Below are 26118 nucleotides of genomic sequence, written 5' to 3' on the forward strand. Positions count from 1 at the left end.
CCTTGGTTAATCTCTCACTTATTTGCCACTGATTATGAGGCAAAACATGGAGATGCCAATTCCTAACTGGTTTACAGGCATCTGCATTATCTGGGCAGTTCATAACATCATTGTGGTTTCTTTCAAATTAAAACCATGCAACAATGTTGGCGAGTCAAGTTGTCAAGCCACAGTCAGCTCTGGATTGGTCATTTTATTCTTTTAGCGCCCCGATTCTCACAGCCGACATAAAACAACATTTCTACAGTGTGCACACGAGGCCCACGTGGGCACACAAAACAAGCTTTGGTAGAAAACAACATGATATGCACAAAGCTTCTCAGACAGTTGACTTCAGCACGCATGCTGGCTGTCATGTGCATATAGTGCATTTGCACACCATGTAAACTAGCTTGGTCCGCAGAAACTCAAGCCTCAGAAATATCAGTCACATTGTGCTTTTGTGACGAATACAACAGTGGAACTAAAGTGTTTGTAGGGAAGGCTGAGTGCTACTTGCTAAAATATAAAGACAGCTACTAGACAGAGGAAGGCCAGAAGCTCCAATGCAACCTGTTTTTGTGAGCTAAGTATATCACTGTGAAAATTCACTGCCAGTCCAGATCAAATACAGAAAGCTAATAATGTGCACGATTATGTGACAACAGCATGGCTGCTCTGTCGTGATGCTTAGCTGTTACCAGCAGGCAGATCAGCCCAATTTGTCTGGCAAAACATAGAGCAACAACTGCCAGAAAATATGATGCTCTGTCATTGCATCACATATTTTTGGGCATAGCAGGCACTCAGCCACACTTCTGTGCAATACATGAAGAGTGACATGATGTGTTTCACATCAATCTACTTGTTTTTTACTGTTTTGAGATGACCTGTTGTTCTACACTACATGCAAATCCAGTGCCAACTCTGCAATACTTAAGTGTATCATTGTGGCCTTTAATGTACTAATGTTGTTGACCATGCCAAATGTAGCACTAACAGGCTGGCTAGTATGTTTTTTACCCAGGTGTAAACTTTCATTCTACATAATTTTAGTTTACATTTGATTACACCTCAAAGAATATGAATGCTTTACTCAAGTTATCTGCTTATTTCATGCAGCATTAATATTTGCCACCTTCGTTCTCAGTGCTTTGATAACTTCCAACACGCTTTATCATTTTAGTGATAAATGTACACACCCTGGTTCAGCAATGGTTCAATCTGCTGATCAACACTAAGGCTATGTGGGTGAGTTTACTGCGTGGCCTTGTACATTATGTGCATTACATGCAAGACCATGCAAAAATGAAAAATTCATCACAGCATCATATGTTAAGTTGCTTACAAGGAGTACTATATTGCTGTTCTATGTAATAGTGACATTACATATTGCCAAATTTCACTCTAACACAAATGGGCTGTGATATGTTTTTGACAACTAAAGCTATGCAAAAAAACAAAGCAAAACAAGATAAATATACACGTAAATGTTACAAACATATTTCTACATGAAGGAAAAAACTAAATGTGAACATGAAAGTTAAAATATGTTCAAAAAAAAGTATTTCCATAGTTATGCACTTTCTAGCTGTGAAAAAGGTGAAAACCGAGAGCACTTTCTGCCAACAAGCTCTGAAAAAAAAAAAAGAAAATATCAGTAAACAACTGTAAAAAGTAAATAAGCTGGCACCAGCAAGTGCTCAGCAAGTGTGTAAGTGCTTCAGCACCATAAAAAATGTTTTGCCCATGACTTCTCCTAACTTCAGTTTCTTCCATACGTGACAGCCTAATGGCATATCACTGCCAAAAAACAGGCTGCTGTTCTTATCAAGAGTTCACACCACATCACATATAAAAAGTGTTCTAAGGCTAGACAAAGTTGTAAAAAAACACTGTCAGAAACAGTCCAAAAACAGTGGTAAAAACACACCCCCTTACACAGGCCAAATTCCTTAAGGTAATCGGATATGAAAATTCTCAAAAATGCACACAAGAAATCTAATCACCAAGAACTTGATCCTCATTCACATGACACCATTTAAAATGAGGCCTCCAAGGTGAGAATAAGGTGTCAAAACAGATGGACTCTCGAGAGTTGACACTCACACCCGTGGCACTACTATGGGCTCCTGATGCCACTGCAGGCAGTCAGGCCCACTCCCCGAAGTACAGCAGAGTAATTTTGATTCGCAACTGCTATGGACATGCATGCAACTAGCGAGCACAATCTGCATTTTTGACTATATATGTGCTTACAATACTGGCATGCAGTGTTAAAAATGTTCTGGTTAAAAAATTTGGCTCTTTACAGGCAAATAACAAAAAGAAATCTCTTTCAGTTTTGGCTATCAAATTAAGTGTGTTCATGAGAATACGCATATATATCAATACAGCCCTACATTAGGATCCATTTTACACAAGCATGCACACATACACATTGTTATATAGACCGTTTACAGCGCGCAGTTCTTCCGTTTGAGACCAGATGGCGCCACGCGTGCGCTCGGAACACGGCACCATTACTGGCCTCGTAAGTCGCCGGCGTGTGCGCCTCGACGCAGCAGTGCAAATTTCGCGGGTGGTTGCCGAATGCTTTCTTTCGACGATGTGAAAAGGCAGAGGAAACACATGCTCTGTTGTGGATTGCAAGAATTGCGACAGAGAGTTAAAGGTGCGGGATGTGGTCGTTTGCGAGCTTCACGAAACCAAACTGAACAAGGAGGTAATGCCAATGTTCGCGCCCGTTCGCCACGCACCCTTTCCGAACTAGTGAACGCAACAAACACGTTCGCCAGCGCTAGATAGCTAATAAAGAAAGGTTTCGATCATGGAAAATTTGCGAGGGTAAGTGCGCTACACAGCCGCACGAAGAAGCTGATCCAGCACCGAAACCATGACGGCGTGCTTTCAGTTGTGCACTGTGCTGAGACCGCATTGATCGTAAGTTATGGTCTGTGGCCATTAGTAAAACGAGCGTCCGAGGCCGAATTAGGAACGAAAAAAAAAGGACGAATTGCGCTCCTACATACTGCTGCCGTTTATTATGCACTGCACCGTTGTCGGCCGTGCGAGTCGACAAAGCTTACCGTCAGTCCGTGCATTACACGCCGTCTTGGTGCTACTTTCAATTTCTCTCCAAGTAGCGCGGTTTTCGTGGACCGTATTCGGATTACAGCATTTGGTTTATGGCTGCTGTGCCGGGCGATTGTCACTTTCTCGCGGTCCATGCGAGACAGTCACTAAAAGTGACTGCGCACGCTCAGAGTGAAGCTGATTAATTACAACCAAAGAGACCACGAACATTTCCATGTCCGCATATCGAGCGTCGAGCGTACCACAATTTTTTATATGAGGCTGACGTTATTCTGAAATTCGTCTCGCATGAACGCGCGTGGCCATGCGCGCGTTATAACAATTATATCGCGGAATCCTTCGAAACGATTGCACGCCAGCTTGTGAAGGCTGCTTGATGCATGGTACCGCTACCATGATAGTCAACCTTTGTGTGTCCATTTATTTTTGTCGCTTTTCTATGCTTCATCAACCAGTAGGAAATATTTCAGGTTTCCTAAGCACCGTTAACAGGTTGTAAACAAATGCATACGATGTGCATGTGAGCGTTTTAGAGCAGTGTCTGCATGCAGGAACACAGTAGGACAACAACCTGTAAGGCCGCAGGAACATTAAAGCTTGCCGTTTTATATAATAACAATAAAAAAAACATTAATCAGAGCCTTCAGTGCATGCAAAGACAAGCATTCAGGCGATCCGTCCGTTGGCTCGAAGAGGCGGAGAGCTCAGCGGCTCTCCGCGACATGAAGTCTGATCGCGTTTTCACACCTGAAGTGATCATATTAGGGTTCTCACATGTACTTCTAAGCTTTGGCCAAACCATAGTGTCGTCTTCCCCCTCCCTTAAAACCGTATCAGCCGAAACACTGTCTGTCGGAACCGAACCGTCAGACGCGGTAGCCTTCGCGACGAGGCGCGCGCCGAGCGGTCAGGAGGCGAGTAATGGCGGCGTGATCACGTGATCAAAGATGGCAGCCCCCATGATACAGTGCTGTAAAGCGTCTATACATACAGCCAATGCTTTCTTTTCGCTGGTACTAGCAATGTAGAGTTACTGAAGCTCAGACTGTAAATTGTACTCATTGTTCTTCAGTGGCCTTAGACAGCCAGCTGCCAGAAACACAATTTAAAATATCTGCCTGATGTAAGCGACCTGTATACATGCTATCAAGTGAAATGAATTCTGAAACAACCAAAAAAAAAAAAATTACAGTGAGTCTATCTTACACCAAGCTTACTCAAAATTGAAATGGAGTGTGGCTGCTTTTATGCAGTGATTACTCAAATACAGTGAGTTCGGGTGATGTACTCAGTTCTCACTGACACTAGGACAAATAAACACTACGGCCTGACTATAGCTAAGTAATACTGTCAACTTCTCAAAATTAATGCAATGGAGATAGTTTTAGTGAGGCCCATTGCTTAATTACTTTATTAAAAATTTAATTATGTATAATTAGATGCACATCAATGTGGGACCATGAAAAAGTCTTGAGGCGTTATTTCATGATATGAGAAAGGTAATCAGAATAATGAAGAGACACTCGTTCTTGAGGGTCAGTCTTGTTGTGATGATAACTTACACTCATTGGATATTGGGAATGGCCTTGAGAAAATCATCTGCTTCTACTTCCTCATCATACACTAGCATATTAAGAACTTTTAACACAAAACTGAGTTACGCAAAATCTTTCAGAGCATTTCCAGTGTTCCCATTGCTGAGTGAAGCCTTCACACAGCCCAACATTTATCTGTTATTTGGCATCTGTCTACATCTATGCACGGAAGTTCTTGCTATATGTGCAATCTAATCTTTTATGCTGCCCAGCATAACATCATAAGCCCAGGATCGTGGAGTTAGCATTAAGTCATACACTATACTAATGAGTGGCTGACTTTTGTCAACAAAGTTGAAATCAATTCATCAAGTTGCTGGCAGCTGACCATCTGTAGTGCCCGAGACGGCATTTTCCTACTGGTATTCCGATGCCATGTCTCCTAACGACTGCACCAATAGTACTACAATGCTGATACATTTGCATCACTACAGCACAATTGTATCCTACCAGAACATTCCAGAAACAAACTCTGGTGGTGTTTACATCACAATACGCTGTAATACATTTCATCACTTCAGTTCATTTCAAGCAGCACACATTTACACAAAATGTCGTAACCTTTCAACTAACACCTATTGCAACAAAAGCTGGCACAATTCTAAAGGAATTACAAAAAACTACTACATTCTTTAGGCTCCATTTACACATTAAACACATTATATGAATAAGTTTTCATGAAATATAATAAATTGGTAGAAAATAACAAAATAAGACCAGGAAGAAAAACTGGTTCTTACATGCTATGAACTCATAATTTTTAATCAAAATTATACCTGCAAGACTAAAAACCATCATTAATGAAAAAGTACAAACAGCAACCACTAAATGACCTCACTTATTTATGCTCATTGTTGCACTTCAACATGCTGCACTGCAGACAGCTTTCAGGGAATGCATTTAAGCTACTAATAATGCACATTACCACACCCTGCACAAGTGAGTGCAATACAGATAAGCTGAACATAAACCAAAGCTGTCTCAATCTGTGCAAGTGAAATACATTTCCTGTTGGGTCAATAACAGGTTTGTCATTGGGGAGGGGGGCATGAAGACTCATTCACCCACTTTAGTTATGACTAGCACCTTGGCTCACAGCCAAGTTTGTTCCCAGCCACTGGGCTGAGAGGAGACAACACTGTTGTGCCGCACAGAGTCTGGCGGAAGCTCAGCCCCTTTTGCCCTCAGTGTACCGCTGGAAAGTGTGGTGCCATTCTGCATGTTCCATGGCAGCGTCTGCGCAGCCTCGACGGCAAAGCTGGGACCCAGCACATCTGGCCGGCCCCGGGGCAGCGTGTTTGCCCAGGTGTGCTGCGGTGCCTCCCCATGTGCAGCAGCCAACAGGTCGGGCTGCGACGACAGGGGCCCCTGGCGAAACGTGCTGGTTGGGGTGACACCGGCCGCAGAAACAGGAGGAACAGCATCCAGTGGCCTCGGCGAGGAGAACTGCTCTCGACACGCAGACAGGTCGCGCGGGAGGCCCTGCTCAGACGAGCCAGTTGGAGCCGTTGCGGGCCTGGTCACTTTGTGGCTGGGTAGTAGAGGCTCTCCTGGGGAACGTGAAATGTGATGCCGGCCGCTGGGGGGTAGCTGTTTCCAGGATATGGGGGAGGCTTCTCGCAAAGGCGTTCGGCAGTGCCCCCGTAAACACCTCCGCTTCCAGGCTGGTGACCTGGGTCACACACACCACCCCTCGGGGGTCAACGCCCTCAGCCAACCCCCCAGCCCATAGGCTTGTCTCTGACCAGTGCCACAATGCTTAAAGGGATATTTGAGGCAGTATGCTTGTTTCACAGGCCATGTGATGGCTTGTGAGACCAACACACTGTCCGCTGGCTACGGGCCCAGTGGTACTGCGCGGGGACAACAAGTCCTGAGACAAGCACCCTGAGTATTAGATGCTTTCAAATAATAACTATTTTATTGTTAAGTAATGCAGCTTTCATAGCTTCACCAACTCTGCCTGCCAACTTCTTCTACAAAGTGTTTATTTTGCTGTCAGTAAATTTGTGCTTCCCAATCGAGCAAAATAAAAGTAACTCTGAAAGGGCTGTTGCCACTAACGTTTGGACAATTAACTTAGCACATTGCTCCCATAAATATTATGCATTTGTTAAAAAAAAAGTTAATACAGTAGACTCACTTAAAAATGAACTCCAATACACTGCAAAAATTTCTTGGCTTGTCAGAAGCTCCTCCTTAACAGTGCCATTTGTTTATAGCCATACGCAAGATGAGTACAAGAAGGTGTTAAAAGAGCAGACTGGATAGGCCAAATTATCTGTGCTTCTGTGTTCCACTCTAGCTTGATTTATACTTTATTCCAGCCATCAAAAACCTCAACAGTGCTATACTGCTGAGCACAGTCACCGGCTCAGTTCTCAGTCATAATAACTGCATTTCGACACTGGCAGATGGCAAAATAAGCTTTGCACTGAACCTTAGCACACGGTGAGAAATCCCAGTAGCTCAAGCAAATCTGAAGTCCTACATTATTGTATTATGTCTTCTCTCAAATGGCTTTGGGATGTAAAAATAGATTACTTGATTAATTTTGTTATTTTTCGTCAGGTGACATGCAAGTTAGTGCATGTCCAGAAAAAAAAAAAAAGACATCTGCCACATGCAGCCATACCACCAGAACACAAACACATGCACATATGCACACACACACGCACACATACACGCACGCACACACTTCTTTTGATCATTATCTTAAATCCCCGGGAGCCTGAATAATCTTCTCCCACTAATGACACTATTTTTTGTCCCCATTTAGCGAAGCTTCCGACATTAGAAAATAACTTGAATTTAGATGAGAAAACTAAAGAAATAGCATTTACCCCAAGCACTATTTTTTTATTATCTTCATGAGAATCACCTAAACGTTCCTGCACTCTTTGCCTTATCATTAAGTTTAGTTTATATCACTCCACTATAAATATAAAATATCGTATGTGACATTACCTTATTAATTTATATCAGGACAATTCAAATGCAAATACAAAAACACAGAAATAGTAACTGAAGCAGAGGAAACAAAAACCTGGCTTAATTATTATCACTAAACTTGCAGCTGGGCTTGTTGGTACATATTCGTGAAAGACATGAGAGCGCAAAATGCAGCGCTCGTCCTGTTCCCTTACTCGTCCGTGTTGTCATTTTTGCGCTCTCATGTCTTTCACGCATACGCACCAACAAGCCCAGCTGCAACTACTTCTTGGCCATATTTTTTCTACATCAGGCTCTCTGTTTTGTGTTCAACCTTCGCCTTCCCATGTTCCCCTGCTCATCAGCAGCGCTCGTCCTGTTTCCTTACTTGTCCGCGTTGCCATTTTTGTGCTCTCATGTCTTTCACAAATTAATTATTATCAGTTTGTAAGAGAAGTCACCACCCTTTACAAAAGATAATTGAAGACTCAAGAATTTATTCTCCCTAAGACAAAATCTTCTGATTGTGCTGTTTGCTTTTAAATTGTCCCAATCAAATTTCCTTTCACATCGATGCTGCATGACGTTACTACATGCAGTATAAGTTACTTATAAATGTGCATAATAACTCTCATGGGTCTCCAAAGGCCACAAACCTCTCTATTTCATCATTTTTTGCCAGATATGAAGTACAAAAGTATGTTGAGATATGTTAAGAAGAAGCAACTATGCTGCTAAACCTGTGCAACAGATTAAAAACTGAACAATCACCCCCCTTTGTAAAATACACATAGAAATGGTGTCTTTGACTTTTGTATGCAAGCACTAAGTAGCTTTAGTAGGCATGTTTTTTTATAACTGTCATGTCACATAAGGTGTCCCATAATTGTGGGCAAAGTGTTGTTTAACCTCAACTTGTTGCCAGTGATAGCAGCATGGAACAGTGATGCTAATGGTACAATGCAATTTGGAGCAAATTTCGCAGCTCTAAAATTTCCCTCCTCGTATTTTCTAATCGAGAGAGAAACAGGCAGTGGCTCAAAAATGTGTGCCAAAAATTTGTCAAACTGAAGATGGCTCGCGCTGATAGCACTAAAAGCACACTGTGGAAGTCAGCTTTGCAATGTTTGTTTTTGTTAGTTCATTTAGTGGAAACTTTGGGACATCAGGAATTAATGCCACGTGATAGTCACGCATTGTTACAAGTGGGCTTCAGCTCCCAGGCCCAGAAAATATGGGCAAACACTTCCAGCTTGCACGGCTGCCGTCGTGTGCCATGGCACTGAATACCTTGATTACGGTGCCATACTTTGGCACCATAGCTATTTGGTACTAAGGTTTGGTACATCCCATTCATTTTCTATGGTTGTCAGAAATAGTTGGCGTGAGTGCAGGACGCATTTTATAGGCCAGATTTTGAAGAGAGAAGGAAGAGTCAGCTATGATAATTACCATGTTCTCACAGAATCTCTCAGGACTGTGTAGTTTTCTCAAAATTACATTTAAAATGTCTGAGTTACACAGTGTTTGCTACTAGCAGCCTACAGGTGGCACAAGTCTCTGAATGGCCAGAAAAGATGGGCATGTTAACATTTTGAAACGGCGGCGACAGCTAAGGTTACGTCTGCCTGTATAGCTGGTACACGGCACTGCCCAGTTCACAAGCAGTGACTTCTGAGCAGTTTGGCGCAATTTTTTTAAATTTTTATCAGTATGACACAGCTTATCTAGATTGGTGCAAGGGTGGCATCACTGCATGGAAACACTGTCAACCTAAAACTAAGGGTGCTGCTGAAATGCTGTGAATGGTTGGTTGGTTGGTTCATGGGGTTTAATGTCCCGACTCAGGCTATGAGGGACGCTGTCGTGAAGGTGTCTGGAAATTTTGACTACCTGGGGTTCATGCTCTGACATCGCACAGTGAATGGATTTCATGGGTTTTGACAGTAAGTAGGCACAAGTGTCTACATAGCTGGGAGGTGCGGGACACAGAGCTTACAATTGGCAACTTCTGTCAGGTTGTGAAATCAGCACTGAGGCATAACATGCTGGCCATCACCAAAACGTTTAAAAACATCTAGGGCACAAAGGAAAGGATGCATCTGACATTGTGCTTGCTTTAAGCCATGCAGAGAGAATGTGAAATAAACCAACATCAAAACATAAAACCAGCAGAAAATTCTTAGGATACTAAAAATGTTCGTCTTAGTCATGCAAGACCTCAGGACTCGTTTGGAATGTCTTTACAAAGATATATCACTAGATTCTCAAAAACATCCTGTTGTCACGTCTGAGAACACTATATTACTATGCCATAATAGGGATATGATTGTGTTCCTTAAGGGTTTCTTGAGTTGAGTATTTTGAATCTCATTTTAATTTTAAAAAAAATTGATAGTTCTGTCACAAAACTGATTTATGATGACTGTGAAGATTACAGTTTGTCACATGTGGGTAGAGCATAGGCCAGGAGTCTCAAACTTATCTTGCAATGTACCGTATTTACTCAATTCTAACACGCCGTCAATTAAACGCGCACTTGTTTTGCACGGTCAGAATAAGAAAAAAGTGCAATGACTTCGATTTTGTTATGCTCATCACATTAGGGCGTTGCTAGCATGGTTTCACTGGATTCCAACGCGCATGTCATTTTTCAGTCGATTTTTTTTTTCTCGGAAAAAAGGTGCACGCTAGAATTGAGTAAATACGGTAGGCTGCACTGACAAGCTTTTGTCTCTCATGCGCCAGTAGGCAGAAAGGGGAGAGTAGAAAGAAGAAGCAATCCAAGAAGATCACAGATGTTTCAGTGTGGCATAATGGCTTTGCTATGTTTTCATTGTCCATATGGTTGACTACATTTTTTTATCTATGCCTGAATTCAGTGTGACATCAACATCACACTCATGTTGGCTACCATGCCCAATAATGCGACTCATTACTGATTTCAAGAAAAAAAGGTAGTGAAAATGGACAGGACAAAAGAAGCCCCAATGGAAGAGCTGCCTTGTTTCTATGACTTAACAGTACAGTCCTCTTTCAGGAAAACAGCCATGATCTGTGTGTGTGTCTGAAGCCTCCACCCCCCCCAGCACCTCTAGCAGATCGAGGCACCTTCTGGGCACCCTCCAAGCCCAGAAGGTGCCGCCTCTGATGTGCCCATCGGTAAAAATTCATCTCCCACCTACAAGTCACCACCCACCCCCATCCTCCAGAAGGCCTCTATTCACCAGCCACCCAGCCGCCTAGTCTCTTTAGAAGCTTCCGCCCGCCAGAAGCCTACGACGAAATTATATTCAGTGCAGGGGGAATCTGAAGGCACAACGGGCACAACAATCAATGTAAGAGCGGAATGTACAACCAATACTACTAAGAGAGATTTGTCGCATCACATCATATGATCGCCTATGCTTTGTTTTTGGCCTGTCGTTTCTGCTACCCTATGGTACAAAATAAGAAGCCGAAGACAATCTAGTGTGAGCCGAAGAAATGCTGCCGAGCGGATGGACTTTTAGAATGCAGTAACCTAGCTGTACTGAGGTCTTAAATAACCCCTTGCCAACATGTTTTGCTATTGCGAGGTCGTACACTTTTCAAATGGTTGGTAGGATTTGAGTGCCTGCGGAATGTATGGGCCAGGCTTGTTCTTAATAGGTACACAAAAATATCTCTTAAGAGCACGTTTTCCAGACACTTGAAATCAATTTTCCAGTTGCCAACTGTTAACAGGTCTGTGCACTAGAGTGCCGCATACTTGGGTCTTATCTAATATTGTTAATATACAATTTCTGGCAGAAAATATACATCGTCGGACAGCTCTGTGACACTCTGCACAATAAGCAGATCAAAACGAAAAGGCCACTTTTGCCAACCAAGCCTGCGTTTTTTTGCCAACTTCAGCGCGCCCCCTTGCTCAAGTGCTTCCCTGATGTCACACCGCTTACAAACACGGAGAGGTCTATTAACTGAAAGATATGAAATGAACATGTGAATATTGATGCCCAATAATACTTATGTCTAGCCAAATGAGGTATATTCATGCGTAAACATCCAGGATAGATATATCACTAAATAATCACATATATACAAGCAGTGTTCATTTATGATAGAAATATGTGTAGCTAATCCATTTTTTTAAAAAGCTAGCTTTTTAAAACTATTTTTTTTTTTATGTTCACATAATTTACTGAAGATTTTACAGTCAGTTCTCCTCAGTCTTCTGATCCTTTGTGACAAATTTCACAACTTGGAGGCATATTGTTTAAGTGAAAATAAATTTTAAAATGTTCCCATTTCACAGCCTCAACTGGAGTGATTTATACAGGCAACCTTACATGTGTGACGTCATGAGCAGCATGCCCATCAATACTTGCTCTGCGCTTGCGGCAGGAAAAATTTAGAGTAAACAAATATTGATTGCAATTATCACCTGCAGTTGCGAGTTTAGCCACACGAAGAGCACACGAGAGGTTTCACGGCAGTATACATGACGTCGGTTGTCGTTTTCTCACGACGTCATGTGTCGCTTGAAACTCAGTTTTGGTTTTGGCTTCCTGCTTTTTGGTGGTTTATAATTGTTTCGCTCATTATTTTGACACTCTTTTCAGTGCATCTAGGAGCGAGAGGTCCGAGAACTATAATGCGATCATTAAATCAAATTGTTTGAAAATCCTCCACAGATGTCCTTTAAAGCAAGTGTTTTTTAAATATAAGCCTTACCATATTTCAATCAAACATGCTTAGTTTACAACAAGAATGCAGTATATCTGGGAAACCGTTCTTAACCTTTTGCAGGCAGTGCAGTCAGGAACCACTCAGCAAATCTTAAATGTGACAAAACCACTGCTGTGTACAGACATTCAGTGGAATATTTATACTTATGCCACACCTCTGTGCCTGCTGGTTTATCAATGATAATCTGAATCAGGGGTGTAGCTAGGGGGGGGGGGGGAGGGGGGGGGGGAGTGTTTCAGTGTCAGAACCCCCCCCCCCCCCTTTTGACCTTTTTTTCGCTCATGCTATTTACGAACTGCACAGATATATTAAAATGTAAAAATGAAAATGAGAAGAGTGTCGGTTTATTCTCGAAAAGCTTGATGTACATTGTCGCAGCTCTATATAATAGGAAGCGGAAATTATTGCAGAAAAGAGTTACTCTTCGCCAATGCACAACGTATAGTACTCCTTTTAATTCTAGGTACAGTTCACACCATTAAACATAACTTTTTACATCAGCCTACTTTTTTATCCTTTGCACTGTCCTCAAATGATCATAAACTGTCGCAAAAATAAAAAGTTTTTTTTTTTTTTTTTTAACTTAAAGCGCCCCTGCGGCCGGGCACAAGTTGACATCAGTGGGGTAGAGATTTTGACAAATGCCATTCATTTGAAGTTGCTGACTGTTGTAGAGCACAAGTTTCTGTGTTGATGTATATACTAATGTGAAAATATTGTAAATAGCCGTGATTTTTTGTACGAGTGGTTTTTGTGAGAACATAAATGTTCTTTATGAATCGAGTCCTCGTAGTCTTGCGTGCACTCGTATCTTTATGTAGATATTACAGTGAACGAAACAACTAGCCCTTCGGCTTTCTGAAAGCAGAAAAATTACTAAGATATTGTTTGGGTGCAGGCTCTCTTTCATTTTATTTTTTTACCGGCGGCGTATAACACCCCCTGAAAGATATTTCTGGCTATGCCATTGACCTGAATGTTCAAAAAGCTGCTCAAAAGTATTTCTTTTGATGGAAGCCAGGGCATTCACTGCATGCCATGCAGTAAAACAAGTGTTTTTTTTCTGGTACTTCAAGTCATCTGGTCATCACTAGAGTCATCAGATGGATGCCCTCTGTTTACTAATATAGATAATAATTGTGCACCTTTTTAAAATCTCTTTAATTAACTGTCACTAAATTCTCACAAGTCAACACCAAAATCAGAAGCAAGGAAAATGTCAACACTGTGTGCTGCAGAGCCACTGTTTATGGGACCACTGTTATCTCTCGAGGAGAAAAATCAAAACTACAATGTGCCTGTTGGACGAGCTCTCAAGAGATGCATTACATTTCCAGCAAGAACGAGTTGGTAGTTTAGAGGCTGAATAGGCATGAAACAGCTCAGCGGGCATTGAATGACTTGGGACCAAAATAGCTGTTCTCTGAAACTGGGTGGGTATCAATTAATGACAGCACAGAATTAAAAAACTCTGCTTGTTGCCTTCAAGCAACTTGTAGAAGTAGGAAGCCGAAATACTGCGAGCAAAAAGCTGTCAGAAAAGTTACATACACAAGCGAAAATGAGTGTTAAGCGTTTGTCTAAATGTCTGCATGCTAATCTCAGAATCTGATAGTGCTAAGATCAGTGAATGAAGGAACATTGCGATGTAATAATAAGCCGGTCCGTCATAAAACTACAATATGTGAATGTATGCATATCTGCTGGGCTTATTTTTTGCTCATTAAATAAAAGATCCAATTTTGGTAAATGTAAACAGTACTTCAAGAACATACTACAGACACCAGTAAGGATATTTTAAAAGGCTGTTAAAAGGATACCTCATAAACATCAGATACTTCGTGATTGCAAAAGTGCCTTGGATATAGCATAGGTAAGTAAATAAAATGTGCTTTGAATGTTAACTGTGCATATACTTGGGAACCCTAAGTGGGCCAGCAGGATGCAGACTATGTCCCGGGCAGGTTGCAGGATTTCTCCATGGACAGGATTTCTCCTTCAATGCTCTTACTATAAACAGTAATCGGAAAAATTATGTATACTTCAGTCTACCAGCTAACACATCCGCATTGAGAAAGAAGTTCATAACCTTGTAAGCAGCTGCAAATTTTCAGGTAATCAGTAATCATTGAGGCATTCAATGAAGGCACAGTAAGCTAAACTGGGCTAGTCGGAGCAATTGCATCTTAGAAAAATGTAGCGCGAAAAACGAGACACAGAAGACAGCGCTCGTGTCCTGTCCTCACCTTTTTCTGTGTCTCGTTTTTCGCGCTACATTTTTTTAAGATTCAATGAAGGCATTCAAGCATCAGGTAATGCAACCAGCAAGTCTCAAAGGTGCAGTGAGCAAAATATTTTTTTATGCATCAAGTCTTTGGGCAAGAATATTTTATAAAACAAGAACTTACGAGTCAACTAACACTGGCTTCCAGTCGTGAATGAGTGCCCTTTTCTTTTCACCCAGTTATCTCACAGCTGGTGCACAAATTTGCATTAACTCAACAGCGTTAAGCAGCTCGTGTTGCACAAAAGCCAGTGTCGGTGTTGTTGGCGTTGTCACATGATACCCTCCAAATAAAATACGAAGAACCAAACTCAGGTGTTTCAGATAGCGAGGCGAGCATGTGCAGAACACGCTATGAAGGCTTGTTGGTTCGAACTGAATAAAAGTGGACCTAGTGATTGCGCTGTGGTCTTTGACTTCGTGAAGTGTCTTTGTATACTGATGCGCACATAAGTAATACCCTGGCAGCACTGCAACACGCTGTCACATTCCACTCTTAAAGGCGAAGCTTAAACGTCCTCCAATTTCTTTAAAACCCCATCTGCCAATGCAGTAGACACTGAGTGATGCCCTGGCGACATATATGTTGTCTAGGTCTGGTCATAGTAAGAGATATGAAACTGCCTCCACTGTGCACAATCATACTAAGGAGCAAAAACTAGTGATCCATATTGCTTTCCAAGGGCATTTCCTGTTTTCACAGCCTGTATGAATGCTACACATTGTCTGCATGTATACCTGCATGTTGAAGCAAGCAAAGGAAGGTGAAAGGTATGTCTCTCAGCAAAGCATTTTCCTAGTAATGATGGCAGCACTACTGAGGTATGCTGCACACTGGCTCAGCATCTGGGCCAGGCAGAGGCAACAATACACAGCTACTGGGAACAGATGCATCCCCTCAGACAAGCAGGCAGGGTAGTGCAGCAGAGCAGACAGGGGGGAAGCCAGGAAAGCGTCATTACACGCTTACTGGGGAAGGCGCTGTGGTTGGCCTGCAGGGCAGCAGGGTGGTTCCCTGGAAGCGTCATTGCCCCAGAGGTTGCCTGGCGCTGCTGCTGATGCTGCTGCAGTCGCTGGCACAGGCACAGGGTGCCCACACACAACACCAGGCACACCACTATCACCACCAGGGCCAGTGTCACAAACACACTCACACCGAGGCCCAGGATTTGGCTGCTGGCTGTGTCATCTGCATGGAGATGCAGTAATAACACCCATTTAGTAGGCTTTGTGGCATGCCTAGAGCCACGTGGTGTACAGTAAGTGGCTACTTTTTTGCTGTAAGAGCTGAGCAAAGTTAATTTTGCCAGAACAAACAAACCTTGCAGTGATCTGAACAGGACATGTTGAACAAAGAAGATTACACTCCTGCATGACCCAATTAAAGGGACCCTGAAATGATTTCGATGGGCACATTCTAGTGCAACAGATCTGTAGAGATGGTCTTTGCGGATATTTGAGTCAAATTTGAAAGCTCTGCGTGGACTCTAATTCAGAAATAATTTTTAAAAATAGCTGCTCGCAGTAGCTCGCTACCGATTAGGGTGACACCTCACGGCGTGTCCCCTTCCTGATGTCATCAGTGGGCAGCCAGGGCGAGCTTGAAGGCTGACTTTTCTGCCCACTGACGTCATTGGAGTACGGGATGCATGGTGAGGTGTATCGCCCTAATCGGTTGCGAGCTACGGCGAGCAGCGATTTTTAAAAATTATTTCTAAATTATAGGGCCCACGCAGAGCTTTCGAATTTGACTCGAATATCTGCAAAGACCATGTCTACAGATCTGTTGCACTAGAATGTGCCCATTGAAATCATTTCAGGGTCCCTTTAAGCAGTGTACAATGTGTGCCTCCAAATATTTACAATATTTACTTTTCTCGTGTCTATGACCATGCACCTTCAACATCTACTAACCCTGACCATGCTCAACACAGCCATATTGCTGAAAGAAATATCAAAGATGGCACTGCTATGTGGCCTTGTGTGCAGTAGTTTGTGTTTTGAATGTCTTACAAAAACTACAAGTTCACAATACTGCTTTCAGACAGACTGAATGAGCTCTTTCTACAGTTCTCAATGTAGTAAAAATATAATTGCACGTGTGCTACCTCGCTAACAGCTACTATGGTTTATTCTAGGAGTCTTTTTTTTGTGTGTGTGTATGTGTGTGTGGGAGCCTGTATGACTGCACGTGCACGAAATAAGCTTAGTTTAGTTTGATACAATGTCACCTCTTCAGCATCACCAAGGAGATACCACATTATACAAGACAGCAAGTGAATAAGGTTACATCTATATTTTGCAAGTTAGTCAACAAATTCCAATATGAGCTTCAGATTACATGAGTGAGTGGCCTCACAAGTGTGAATGAAAAGATAATGAAGCCAGCAGGTTCACAAGTGAGAGAGTAAACTTAAGGAATAGCAGACATGCAGTTCCTTTGAAGGGACCTACAGTGTTTCTTAATCAATGGTGCCATTACAGTAGACTCCCACAATTTCAAACTTCAAAGAACCACACTTTATGTGATTTACTTCATGTATATAATCTGTGCATACAAATAGTACTTTGGAACTTTTTCTCCATGAAACCATAGCTATAAGCATTAGCGCAACATAAAATTTGGGTGAAGAGCACTGAACTGTTTGCTCTATACCAGCAGTACCCAACTGGTTGCGAGGTTGAGAAAGAAGCTCTGGCTCCCAATACAGTAAAACCACGTTAACTGGGACTTCAAGAGACTGGAAGAAACATCCGAATTATCTGAAACTCGAATTATCAAATGGCTCCAAAAACACTGCCGAAAATCTCCTCATATCATATTGGATTCAACTGATGAAAAAATGGACAATGGCCATCTGCTGCTCGGTGAGAGCTACGTGGCAGCTGCGATTTTTCGCAGTTCCGTTATGTGTTATACAATGCACACGCACTGTCAGGGGTATCACAGTGGTACTGCTCCAAAATGGTAATGGCTTCAGCACTAGCCTGTTCCACAGAGCGACACGGCGGCAGTGTAGCCTCCTCAGAAGCAACAGCACCCATGTGAGGAGGGTTCACAAGAAAAGGCATGTGAACGGAAGCGAGGGGAATGCACACTAGCGCCACAAAGGCACGACGCCTTCTAAAAATAAGGAAAAGACCAGTGACGCACCAGTCAGCACCGAAATAGCGCGTAGCTGGGCTTGGCTGATGATGCACTGCTGATAGCTGGTAGAGAAGCTCTGAAAATTAAACTATGCAGTGGTGGGGCCCCTCTGGTCATCATTGCACATGCACTTTCACGCATGTCAGAGCATGTGAAGTCAACAATGTCCCCCAAGTTAGGGTTTGATAAGCGATATCTGAATGATCACATCAGGTGCCACCAGCGAATTTTCAACTGATGCGGCATCGCTGATTTGATGTGCCCGACCTCAGCCGCTGCTCTTGCGCCCGCCGGGAGCATTGAAACGAGACAAAAAGTTTTAATTAAATGAAGCCACAGTACTAATTAAGCATCTTTAAAATGCATTGAAAATATAACCGGCCAGTCAAAAAGATGAAATTTGTTTGCATTAACCGGAAGTGCAAATCATCACGAGTCTACAGTATGTGCATAGGGCCCTTCATATTTGGCTGAAACCCAATTTTACCCCATTCTTGCACCCCCAACATGTTATTTCTTAAAGGGACCCTGAAATGATTTCGATGGGCATATTCTAGGGGACGCGCGGTGAGGCATGTTGCCCTAGTCGGTAGCAAGCTACTGCGAGCAGTGACTTTTAAAAATTCATTCTAAATTATAGGGTTCAAGCAGAGCTTTCAAATTTTACTTGAACACCCAAAAAGATCACCTCTACTGACCTGTAGCACCAGAATATGCTCATCAAAATCATTTCAGAGTCCCTTTAAAAAGCGGGTTAAACCCGATTTCTCCCCGAAAATTAGCCTTGTAGATGCTGTTGGTTTTCCAGTTCACAAAGCTGGAGACATCATAAGAAAAATTTGTGAATATCTAGTGCTTATATTCCAGAGATATATGTGTCTTCGGTCAACTTGGGATCTTAAACTCCTTTTAACGCTTGTTTTCATGAGGTGGATGAATTTTATAACTTGGAAAAGGGAAATTTAGAAGTGAGAGGACAAAAATTGGAGGAGTTAAGCTCCGTTTTAAAGGTATGATGTGATATCTAATGAGTTAAAGGTGCCCGGAAATGGTATCTGGACTCTTCTTTTTACCATGAGAACTCAATCTACACGTTCCAAGCATTCGTAGAAACTTCGAGTTATTGTCCTGTGCGGGCGATTTCTATAATTTAAATCGGATTAAACGTCCTGGCTCCTGCCATTTTTTTTACTCAACCGCTGACGGTAGGAGGAGTCAGCCAACCTTTCAACCAATCCCGTGGTGGCTTGCCGCTGTGATACGTAGAGATCAGCGAAAGCAAAGAGTCCACGCGTATTTTTATTTCCGTGGGCCTAATTTGCAGCTATGTTGTCCCTGAGTGGATCTATTTATTCACGGAAACGTAAAAAACAAAATAAAAGCGAAAGTGAAGCTGCCACGTGACTGCCTAAAAAGCACACCATGCGTTAGTTGACTCCTCCTACCTTCGGCAGTGAGTTCAAAAAAAGGCAGGAGCCGGGACATTTAATCTGATTTCAATTAGGGAAATCGGCTGCACAGGACAATAATTCGAAGTTTCTAAGAATGCTTGGAACATGTAGATCGAGTTCCCACGATAAAAAGACGAGTTCAGATTCCTCTTTAGTATACCTTTAAAGGCTGTTTCACATGATGTGATTGCAGCCACAGTGCTGCACGATTTCCAGCGTTTTGTGACAGAATGGCGCGTTGGTATCGTCGCAAACCCTTTACAACAAATTTCCAGCGAGTTGGCCGCACTGCCGCACCGTTGGCACAATTATTGCGAACGGCCCAACCGTCAACCAATAGAATTTCCAAGGAGGCTGGCTGCTTGTAGTTGCGTATCTGTAGACGAGCGCAAAAAACTCTAAAATGTTTTATTGAACATAAAAATGCACGACAGTCCAATATTGGTCACAATTATAAAATAAACACATAATAAGATGTTTGACATTTATATTTGCCTAAGCCTTTCTTGCCTATGGAAAGCAGCTCGTGCCACACCGACTGAAATCGTCAGCACGTTAAAAAAGTGGCTACGAATGGTGTTGCAATGACAATGCAACTGGGGCATATTTTTTCATGCGTGTCACACCATGTGAAGTAGCCTTACAGCAGAGCTTAAGTCCCCTCAAATTTTTTGCTGCCAACTTTTGCCGTTGAGAATTTACTTTTTTTTAAAGAGACACCTCAAATTTTTTGCTGGCACAATGAATTCACCCCCACTTTTGCCATTGAGAATTTACTGTTTTTTAAAAGGGACACTCAGGATAACTCAATAAAACTTTTTTTGTTAGGAAAACCCAATAGTTGGGCATTTCCTGCTAAGAGATTTGGATTACAAGTTGAAAAAATTCGGCAGAATCACTTACGACTGCTTACGTGTGGGAATGCGAAAGTATTACTGTCCCTGGTTGCACTGATACCCCCCCACCCAACACATACACACATATGCATGCATGCACGTACGACGCCACCAGGAATGCTATACGATGAACGTAATTTGATACAAAAATTGGTTTTTGAGGAAAGGAAATGGCACAGTAACTGTCTCGCATCACGGTGGACACCTCAACCGTGCAATTGAAGGTGCATACAATTGCATACAGGTGCATACAATTGAAGGTGCATATGTCGTCGGTTCGAATCCATGTCACAAGCTAGCCTCCAACTTCACTACCACATGTAAGCTATATGCAACGAGAAATCGTATGATACCACCTGGAACGCTGTACGGCAAATGGTTGCAGCCCAATTTTGGTACGAATGTTGTCAGGAAAACTGGTGCCACATTGAGGTCGGCCAGTAAGGAATATATATAGATGAACGACACGTATATGATTGTCTGAAGTGGCGGTTCTCAGCTTGCTGTGTGCATGATATGGCCGCTTGATGCCGTCGCCCTATTTTTCTTGCCATCGCTGGGGTTTTCTGTACCATCTGCGAGTACACACATTAACACACAGCGCCGGTTTTTATCGTAATGGAACTAGTAATGGCTTCGTATTAAAGCTTTTTCCCACCGCTCTGACTCAAATTTGCTTTTGAGGGCTGAGGGCTGTTTTCAGTAAGAGTGGACTTCTTGTGGTTGGGAACTGGTATTTTAGCGATATAAGCCAACTTCAATTTCTCCTCAGGGTCCGTTTAAGCGTCATCTTTTCTTAGGGCGTTCCTCAATTTCGCATTGTCCGCAGCGCAGACCTTGGGAGCATGCCAAGATGCTGTGCGCCGATAATATCACGGCGTGTTTATCTTTGACAAGAGCACCTGCGGGATGGCGCGCTCGGTCAACTTGGCGAAGCACCAAGACGCTATGCACGCTAGGGTGCCTCGATGCTCGCCGCGCCTCTGGCCCATCGAGGCGCCCCAGTGCGCCCTTGACAGGAGCTCCGGCAGTGGTGGAGTGCCAGCTGCCAACCAACATGGTCTGTGTGGCATTTTTCATGTGCGGCATCATGGCACTCTTTCCGATGACCAGCGGCAGCAGTAGCTCACAAGACAGAGATGACAGCAACTGCCTCCTTCTTACAAGTGAAGACGAGACGTAAGAGATGACTCGTGGACAAATAAAAGTTCCCTTGCATGACTCTGTCTTCTGAAAACCTTATTGGTGAGCTATGGGCCGCAGGGTGAGGCAATGTCGACCTATATTAGGAGTCAAACTTTTTTTGCCCAGAATGGGTAGCTAGTTGGGGGGGTCGACTTAGAAAAGATAATCTTAATTTGTAAATAACTTTTTAGTGGAACCCATGATTTCCGTGTGTTGTTTATGAAAGAAAGAGAAAAAATTGGGCATTTTGTGTCTAGGAGAAAAACAAACTGTTATAGTAAACTGTTCTGTGGTGCAAAAAATAAAACCCCCAAGAAAACCCGAACTATAGAAATTTTTCCTGAATAATCCAATTTGTACCCGAATTTGAGCTCGAAAAATATCGCCCGATTTTTACACCTGAATAATGGAAAAAATAAAACCCAAAAGGGAAGGACCGTATCTATGCACGTCCATTTATAAACTCTGTGAGGCTTGACTTGACACTGAGTTGTTAATTTGTTGGGCTCAGAGCATCTTTGTATCAGGATAGCAGCCCGCATGCAAGAAAGAGCAGCTTTACTGCTCTTTCTTGCATCCACATTTAAAAATTGTCCTGAATGAGGCCAAGACAATACAAGCACTTCATCCTGGCTTCACAAAACATTGTCATCTGTAATGTCACCACATTCAGATGTGCAGTCTTATTCTGATATGCAACTAAATAAGTCTTTCTCTAATGACTTGGAAAGGCTAAGACTCATCTTCTCAAAAACCTACAATCCTGCATCTGCAAAATATTTCGAAACGAAGTGTTGCAGTACACAGCCTTCCCTCACTCAGGTGCAAGTATCCTCCCACTTAGTGCAGGACATTGCAGAGAACCTGTACACACACACACATACTCCACACAAATACACCTTGTCCAGCAAGTCAATGGATTCTAACATACAGAAGCTCAGACCTACCAATACAAGTAATGCTCTCTCTAAAAGGGTGAGGCATGCCAGTCACCTGAATAAACACGCAGACAAAGAGCCTAGAAAAAATTATTCAAGGCAATAATTTGTCCAACTCTCCTGCCTCCCCAAAACACTGGAAGTACAAAAAAAATTTAAAATTGGTTTTTGAGGAAAAGAAAATGGCGCAATATCTGTCTCACATCTAGGTGGACACCTGAGCGCGCCGTAAGGGAAGGGATAAAGGAAGGAGTGAGAGAAGACAGGAAGGAAGAGGTGCCGTAGTGGAGGTCTCTGGAATAATTTCGACCACATGAGAATCTTTTACGTGCATTGACATTGCACAGCACACGAGCGTCTTTTGCGTTTCGCGTCCATCAAAATGCAGCCACCGTGGTCGGGTTCGAACTCGGGTACTTCGGCTCAGTAGCCGAGCACGCTAACCACTGAGCCATCGAGGCAGGTGGAAGTGAGTCAAAAGTGAGTACACATCACTTTCAAAAGATATTTTACTGAAGGCTGGCTTTTCTAAATATAGAGTTACCCCCAAGTGCACTTAAAGTGAAGTAACCTCATGAACAAATTTAAGTTAGATGCAAGTCTGTCATTAGCAACATTAAAATTTGCAGTGCAAAGCCACCCCTAGTGAGCATAATAAACTGAATATAAAAAGATCTTAGTTAAAATGGTTTACTTCAATATTTTCAGTCAGAATTGTTCCAGCTGAGCATATCAAAGTCAGATCGAGCCCTAGCAAAGGCAGGTCCCAACGTACTGAGCTCCATTTCATCATACCCTACAGCCTCTACAAAGCTGGCAATTTACAAGGCTCCGTGAAATCACAGGTGAGAATGCAAGTGTTGAGGACCGAATCGTTACAAGTTAACATATGCAAAGTAGAGAAGATAGTGAGATTTGTAAAAGTGAATGAATGCTTTTTCATAACTCCGTAATGGTTAATCAATTCATGGTAGTATAGCAGAAAAGATTCTTCTGCAGGCACGCAATTGCTTCCCTTGCATTGTTGACCTGACTAAAAAAATTTAGCTGTGGTTTAACTACTGTTGAACATAGTTAGAGAGCGAAAGCTCTGTGCATTGGGCATTTAAATGCGGCTTGGCATCTGTAATGTGGAGTATGTTCGAAACAACTGCCAGCACTGGGACTCGTCGAAGCGACTGCGTCTTCATTTCCAACCGTGTTGCCGCTGCTTGTGGCGAGAGCAGCCTCCGTAGACGCCTTTTCAATGCGCCGATTGACGTCATGCTAAGTCACGAGACTTACATTGCATTATACTGTACATGACGTCATGCGTTCACCAAATGTTCTTATAATTCGCTAAATTTTTTCAAGGTCAAGCTGAAGGTCACGTCACCTGTTTAGCACTTATAGTTAACCGTTGCTAGAGCAACATACATATAAACTGACTAATTGTGGTAATTAATCTGTCTAATTAGTGTTAATTAATTAGGCTAAATTTCCTCTTTCAACTGATGTATTACATGTGGACATTCTTATGTTTACTACTAATTATACTCTTTACTATACTATGACGTTATCAGGGTTAACCACAATAACTACTATATATCTATACACTATCTTAGTCTAGTGATTCAGCAGAGCAACACTGCGGCAAAGCACGGAGATTAGTGCAGTGACTGCCTGTTTCTAGACGCAGATCCGGTTGCTAGCGATGCCCTTGCTAACCACCTGCTGCTCTGCTCGAGGCTCTGGCAACAAGCAGGGAAACTTTTGTTCAGGCTAGCGTAGCAGAGCTTTTGCTCTAATATCCAAGCGAGACCATGACATTGGCGTTCCCTATTATGTTGGAATTAACCGCAATCTGCAGTCCATCACATTTCACTTTAATCTTACTTGATGCCCTACTTTAAGCTGAGGCCTTTGGGTAGTCCCAGCATGGAATATCAAATTTGAGTGGTTCCAGGGTGAACCACACAGTGTTCAGCCAGCCCTTAACTGGCCCCAGCTGAGAATATATCTAACATTATTTGATAAACTGGTTCCACGTGAAATCATGCAATGCCTCCTAAGTTCTTTTAGAGCAAGCTAGTAATGTAAACTGCCAAACTGATTTACTCTTTTTACCAGGCAGGGCTATTTAACTTCTGTTTGTTCCCAGCCTGAGAGGACATGCTTCCTAGTCCCTCACCTACTGGAAATGCTATCCCAGTTGCTTCAACACATTTGTGTTGCTGCTAGAATCGAACCAGCTAGTTCCTGGAAGTCCTGCTAATGGAACTAACTGCCATCCACTTGGCATCCTAGTGGAACAAGGTTATTTTCCAACTACAGTCGAGAGATTTCATCAGAATCATCTGATCCTAGTAGATATTAGTTGCCAGTAGTTGTTTTCAATTTCAATATACTTGTTGCATGAAGTGAACGCAGTATTCTATGTATATTTGTGCACACACTACAGTTGATAAGTGAGAAAGTTAATTTCAGCTCTCAGAAATGGTTTGAATGAGTAATTGTTTTCATAAGGAAATGCCTTAGTAACATATACTGTTTTTGACTTCTGAGTTTGAGTGATTAATGTGATGTAGCCAATGGTGAGAAGAGATGAGTATACATTTTTACTACCAGCAAGCAAATGAGGGTCGGAGTACAGACAGCACATCAGAATATCGGGCAGTAATAACATGTATCAACAAAGCTAGACTGACAAAAACAGATTACGTGATCCCGGATTTTGGAATATGTTTTTGTCAGCCACACAAGTTCCGACAAAAATATAACTTTCCTGAGTAGCTGCACAACTATATCTTAGGTACAGTGAGCTGCTCCTTATTGCAAGCAGCAATTACATATCGTGAATACAATTAACTGCCTGTAACTGCTTTCATGCCACCTGACTTTATAAATTAGAGGTACAGCCGCCCTGATTTTTAATAATATAGCGCGAGCGTCGACCGAACTGCTGGTCAGCGCCTTATAACGGCGATAAGCGTGCAACAAGGCGAGAGTTCGCGCATGCGCACAAAGGCAGAGCGTCGTCTGCTACGCTGTTCCGAGCACGAGGACACACGCCCTGCCACAATATCAGTTCTCAAGATCCCGCCAAGTCGTAGAGCGCATGCGCATGATTATATGCGAGACCGCATGAAACGTGATTTCTTTCTCCCTCTTTTTTTTTTGCCTATTACGGGAGGCCAGCCTGGTGATGCGAAGTTATGATAAGAAAAAATAAAAGGAAAGAAATATAGCAGCACATTGAAACCATTGCCTGCATCGCTATAAACGGGGTTCCAACCAGCTCTTTAATCTGCCTTGCAGTGTCTCGACGGCATAAAAAGGCATCGGTTGGAACCCCGTTTATCGCGATCCAGGCAATCGTTTCAACGTGCTGCTATATTTCTTTCCTTTTATTTTTTCTTATCATAACTTTGCATCGCCAGGCTGGTCTCCCGTAATAGGCAAAAAAAAGAGGGAGAAAGAAATCACGTCTCATGCGCTCTCGCATATTAATCATGCGCATGCGCTCTACGGCTTCACCGGGATCTTGCGAACTGATATTGTGGCAGGGCGTGTGTCCTCGTGCACGGAACAGCGCAGCAGACGACGCTCTGCCTTCGTGCGCGTGCGCGAACTCTCGCCTTGTTGCACGCTTATCGCCGTTATAAGGCGCTGACCAGCAGTTCGGTCGACGCTCGCGCTATATTATTAAAAATCAGGGCGGCTGTACATATGTAGAAAATGGCCAGTTTTTCCATGGACTTACCATTACTGTAGCCAAACTCCTTTCCCTTTCCCTGTGCATTCACAGACAAAGGTTATGGGACACAATTTCTGCTGAAGTTTAAAGTGACACACAACTACTGGCTCTGGTTAGTGACACTCAGTGACCTGGCACCACATGCACT

General features: G+C 42.7%; 1 protein-coding gene across 3 annotated transcripts in view; it reads right to left on the minus strand.

Annotated features, from left to right (window-relative positions):
* Positions 1–173: 173 nt before the first annotated feature.
* The window catches only part of LOC149351103 (uncharacterized), a 34003-nt gene continuing 8058 nt past the window's right edge, over positions 174–26118 (minus strand). Inside the window, exons 5-6 of one of the 3 annotated variants that reach the window (XM_089580341.1) lie at positions 15587–15805; positions 174–6220 (exon numbers count right to left, since the gene is read on the minus strand). In XM_089580341.1, coding sequence (XP_089436467.1) covers positions 5763–6220; positions 15587–15805 — 677 coding nt within the window. In that variant the 3' untranslated portion in view covers positions 174–5762. Of the gene's footprint in view, positions 6343–15578; positions 15806–26118 lie in introns of all 3 variants that reach the window. The other 2 variants (XM_089580342.1, XM_089580343.1) reach the window with 2 other exon arrangements.

Source organism: Amblyomma mixtum, chromosome 3, assembly GCF_055824585.1.
Source record: "Amblyomma mixtum isolate Tamu chromosome 3, ASM5582458v1, whole genome shotgun sequence".
Taxonomy (NCBI): Eukaryota; Metazoa; Arthropoda; class Arachnida; order Ixodida; family Ixodidae; genus Amblyomma; species Amblyomma mixtum.